The 5,102-nt window shown below is 40.6% G+C and overlaps 1 protein-coding gene across 1 annotated transcript in view; it reads left to right on the top strand.

Moving 5' to 3' along the window:
* Positions 1–4,867, top strand: part of LOC143300771 (H(+)/Cl(-) exchange transporter 7-like) — a 44,429-nt gene extending 39,562 nt beyond the window's left edge. Inside the window, exons 22-23 of the mRNA XM_076614699.1 lie at positions 2,008–2,088; positions 4,051–4,867. Of these exons, the coding sequence (XP_076470814.1) occupies positions 2,008–2,088; positions 4,051–4,149 (180 nt within the window). The 3' untranslated portion in view covers positions 4,150–4,867. The remainder of the gene's footprint in view (positions 1–2,007; positions 2,089–4,050) is intronic.
* The last annotated feature ends 235 nt before the right edge of the window (positions 4,868–5,102 follow it).

Genomic DNA, 5,102 nt, shown 5'->3' with positions numbered 1-5,102 from the left:
ATAGATGGCCATCTTACCGACAGAAATCATCAAGGCAAACTCAAGATTTGAGGGGTGTTACTTATTTGGTTCGAACAACAAAAGAAAGCGTGCACTGTCTTTGTGTAGCAGTTTTCGATTGCGCGTCGCTTGTGTGGGATTCATTCACTGCAGCAGACATCAGCAGAGTGGATAGAAGCACATAGAAGATTAGCAAGTATCAGTATCAGTATCAGTAGCTCAAGGAGGCGTCACTGCGTTCGGTCAAATCCATATACGCTACACCACATCTGCCAAGCAGATGCATGACAAGCAGCGTAACCCAACGCGCTTAGTCAGGCCTCGAGAAAATATAAAATAAAATAATAATCATAATAATAATGTAATATAATAAATAAATAATTAAATAAATAAATAGATAAATAAACAAAATAACAAAAAAATAAATAAAATGAAATAAAATAAATAAAAAATAATGGATAAATGCATGAAAACACTACTGCTATTTTTTTTAACACAAGAAACAATTATAATAAATGAGCAAATAAATGTAAAACATGCAGACACACATTCGCACACACACACACACACATATTACCCTCTCCCCCATCCTCCACACACTCATTTCTAGGCTATATATCGCAGCTTCCACGGCGCACCCCCCCCCCACATCCCCCCCCCCTCTTTCCTCCCTCCCGCCAACCCACTCCTCCCGTTCATCCAGCCCTCATCCCCAGCGTGTACCTAAACGTTTGAGAAGTAGAGATGATGAGTTTAACGACGTACTGGTGTCTGTCCAGTTCGGAGCACGTTGTTAAGTGTTGGGATCTTGGTGTTGTGGTGGTTCCCTGTTTGAAGGGGTGGAGTCCTTGGTGTCTGTCCTTCGGAGCACGTTGTTAAGTGTTGGGGTCTTGGTGTTGTGGTGGTTCCCTGTTTGAAGGGGTGGAGTCCTTGGCGTCTGTCCAGTTCTGAGGTCCACTCGGCGTTCCAAGGGAGGCATCTTTTGATCAGACCTCACTTTTAAACGTATATAAACAGGATAAAGAGTTATCACTTTGATTCAGGTTCAAAGAGATGATTCCTGTTTCAACTGTTAGCTGTTTTTTGGAGGCTTGTTTGATACTGTGTGTGGCTTGTGGACTTGATTTCAGTGCATGCTTTCATTTACCAAAGTTATGTATAATTATTGGAAAGGGTTTGTCCTCTCGGGCTAAGTTTGTGAAGGTTCTCGTAATTCTATCGGACCAGCAGTGTAGCACATTTCTTCACCTTCGGGGGTAAATGTACTGCAAGGATCCACGGGTTCTGTGTGAAAAAAACCACCCAAGTATATGATCCAGGAGACTGTAAGCAAAAAAGAAGTAATTTATGAAATAATCACAACGTTGTTAATTGTCATTATCATTGTTTTCTTGATTGACAAGCAGAATTTGTTTGTATACTCTACGTTTGGTTGGTGTTCTCAGGACCAGTAAAGCAACCCCACCAGATAAACTCACACTTTTTTTTTAACATGGTCCAAGGAAATGTGTCCGCATAGGAAGCGAGAGAATCTGAGCGCGCTGGTTCGAATCACGGCTCAGCCGCCGATATTTTCTCCCTCTCCACTAGACCTTGAGTGGTTGTCTGGACGCTAGTCATTCGGATGACGGAGACGATAAACTGAGGTCCAGTGTACAGCATGCACTTAGCGCACGTAAAAGAACCCACGGCAACAAAAGGGTTGTTCCTGGCAAAATTCTGTAGAAAAATCCACCTCGATAGGAAAAACAAATAAAACTGCACGCAGGAAAAAAATATTTTTTAAAAAAGGTGGGTGGTGCTGTAGTGTAGCGACGCGCTCTCCGGCCTGTGGAGAGCAACCCGAATTTCACACAGAGATATCTGTTGTGATAAAAAGATATACAAAATACAAATAATAAAGTCGATCATTCTACACGTCACAGTTGGGTTTTGTTGTTTTTGGTTTTTTTCACTTGTTAACATGACAATCGATATTTATGACAATCGATATTTTGTCGCTGACAGGATTTCTCCATGCCCCGCGTCTTCCGTCTGTTCCGTGGTTTGGGTCTGCGCCATCTGGTGGTCATCGATGAAAACTATCAGGTCAGAATGTTACCGTTCTTTGTTTGTACTGTTCATTTGTTCTGTGTCTCATCTTTCAAAAGTTGTATTTCTTTCTGTCTTTCTTTACTTTAACGCCTTTTCACTGTTAAGTGATATTTGACGGAGGTGGACGGGAGTAGTGCGTGTGTGTACGTGGAGGCTGGATGGTCGATGGGAAGAGGTGGTGGGATGACTGAGACAGGAATAGAGACATGAAACTTGGCAGAGGTTAAAAGGAAGAACTACGAAATATTAAACTAAGAGTAAAGTATATAAAGTTATATCAACAATCTGTCGTGTGTGGTAATTGAAAACACTGGTGAAGGATGATTAGTGTCAACATCGTTTTGATGAAACTGTAGTATGCATGAGGGCAGTGTTCAGATTTTTTTTGGTTTTTTTACAAGAAAGAAATTAAGTCCAGTCTCTTGAAAACATAAACCTGGTGCTCAAGGAAAATGACTTGAAATTCCGTTCAGGTTGCTCAGTTAGTAGCGATGTAAGATTCGGAAGAAAGCGTTTGCATCGTACAAGTAAAACAGAATATCAAAGAAACAAACAGAACAAAAAACAAATAAGTCGAAAAAAATTGTTTGGGAGGGGGAAGGGGTTCACGTTAAACAGGTTTGGTTTTTTGTTGTTGTTTTGGTTTGGTTTTGGTTTTTCTCTGTGTGTGTGTGTGTTATTGATATTGTTTTCGGGACTACTTGATTAAAAGCTAAATTAGTGTGATGAAAGAATTAGAAGAAAGTGTTTACATCGTATAAGCAGAACAACAACTACAACAACAAAACGCATACAGTGCCTGTGTTGATGGTGCTCGCAGCATGGTCACCGGTCGTACAACAACAAACAAACAAACCGACAAACATTCTGCGCCTGTGTTGATGGTGGTCGCGGCCATTTGGCATGGTCTCGTGTCCTACAAGCAAAACAAATAAACAAGAGAGGCAAGGCCTTCAAGACTCACTTGTGATACACTTTAAAAAAAAATCTAATCGTTAAAATGTGTTCTGTATTTGTTATTATATAGCTTCGTGCTTAAAAAAAAAAAAAGCCCTGTACACTGAGAGTAAAACACACAAGCTTTTTATGTATTGAGTATAATTTCAAAATGTAATGTTTAAGATGAGAAAGATCAGAGCAAATTAAGTCCCCTAGCATTAATTACAGAGTAATTTCCCTTTTTTACTATCTGCACCAAAACGTTTGCAAAATAAATAAAACTTCCATGCTTAGCAAAAGAAGTTCCCGTTTGAACAAAAAATGATAATGACTGCTCTTGTTGTTGGGTCAGAATATCAGATCAAAGTGCCAAGTTTAGAGAATACAAAAAATATAATATAACAGTAAATGCAGTTTGCATATAATTAGGCTTCTTTTATTATTTTTTTGTGCCCATCCCAGAGGTGCAATATTGTTTTAAACAAGATGACTAGAAAGAACTGAATTTTTCCTATTTTTATGCCTAATTTGGTGTCAACTGACAAAGTATTTGCAGAGAAAATGTCAATGTTAAAGTTTACCATGGACACACACACACACACACACACAGACAACTGAACACCGGTTTAAAACAGACTCACTTTGTTTACACAAGTGAGTCGAAAAAGACTATACAGCACATGTGTTGCTGGTTGTTGCAGACAAATGACACAAACGCCGGAGTCCCAAAAGCAAAACAAAAAAGAGACTAGCATAGCGTGCCTGTGCTGCTATTTGTTGCAGCCAAATGACATTCACAAGTCCCAAAAGCAAAACAAAATAGTGACAAAAATACAGTGCCTGTATTGATGGTGCTCGCAGCTAATCGGCATGGTCACGGGTCGTACAATGACATGCAAAACAAAAGACAAACATAGAGTGCCTGTGTTGGTGGTTGTTGCAGCAACTGACATGAACGAGTCGTAAAACAAAAAAAAAGAGACAAACATACAGTGCCTGTGTTGCTTGTTGTTGCAGCCAATCGGCATGGTGACGCGGAAGGACCTGGCTAAGTACCGTGCCGGAACCAAGCGTGGAATGCTGCACATGGAACAGCTGACCATAGAGAACGTCTGAGACCTCCCACCTCATGGATCTGTTCATGCCATGCTTCAACACCCTCCCTTGTCTGTCGCTCTGTGGTTTGAAGCGCGTTTTGTTTTCATTCAGTGCCACAGGATTATAGGACCTTTTCTTTTCTGTCAAAGTGTGGGGGATAGTTAACGCTTTGAGCTTGGTCTCCGATCGAGGATAGGCGCTATATAAATATCTTTATCATTCATTCATGGTTTTTTCTTTTTGTCATTCGGTGCCACAAGGATTACAAAATTACTGCGCCATGGTTTACATAGCTTTTGTCTTCCATCCGGTACAGTTATCTATGTGCTCGGTATGTGGTCATATTTCGTTTTTCAGTACCACATGGATCATGAATGGGTGTTCATATGAGGCACTAATAATTCAGGTTCTTTGTTTTTTTTAATACAAGACGTGAGATATAAACAATCATGTTAAATCAAAAGCATCATCAAAGCATCGGATAACACTACCTGCCATGCAGTGACAGCGTCGTGTCTAATCTGCTGATTTCGTCTATGCATTGCAGTGTAGGGTTAGGAGTCGAGGAGGAGTGATATAGACGACGCAGTCATGGAGAAGGGGTGATGTCGATGACGAATTTGTCAATTCACTGGTTCCAACAGTTTGAGTTAACTACATGCTCTAATTTCCTCTAACAGTATATGATCATATTCACAGCATATTTATCTAAACCATCTTCTGGACGCTCCCCCCCCCCCCCTTTTTACCCGAGTCTATTTCTTAAGTTTTTGACAAGATGGTTTGGGCTGATGAAACACACCCTAGTTTAAGGCAGTTACAGTAAGTTCCGCTGCAGCCAGTTGGTAGATGATCGTCTGACAAGAGGTGATGAGTCCCCCGCCCCTCTCCCCTTCCATGGTGAATTACATCCGCTTATTATTTTTGATTTATTATAATGATGGCGTTCAAGTCGGCAGATGGTGAGAACA

This window comes from Babylonia areolata, chromosome 26, assembly GCF_041734735.1.
Source record: "Babylonia areolata isolate BAREFJ2019XMU chromosome 26, ASM4173473v1, whole genome shotgun sequence".
NCBI lineage: Eukaryota > Metazoa > Mollusca > Gastropoda > Neogastropoda > Buccinidae > Babylonia > Babylonia areolata.
This window is presented reverse-complemented; position numbering and strand designations above follow the sequence as displayed.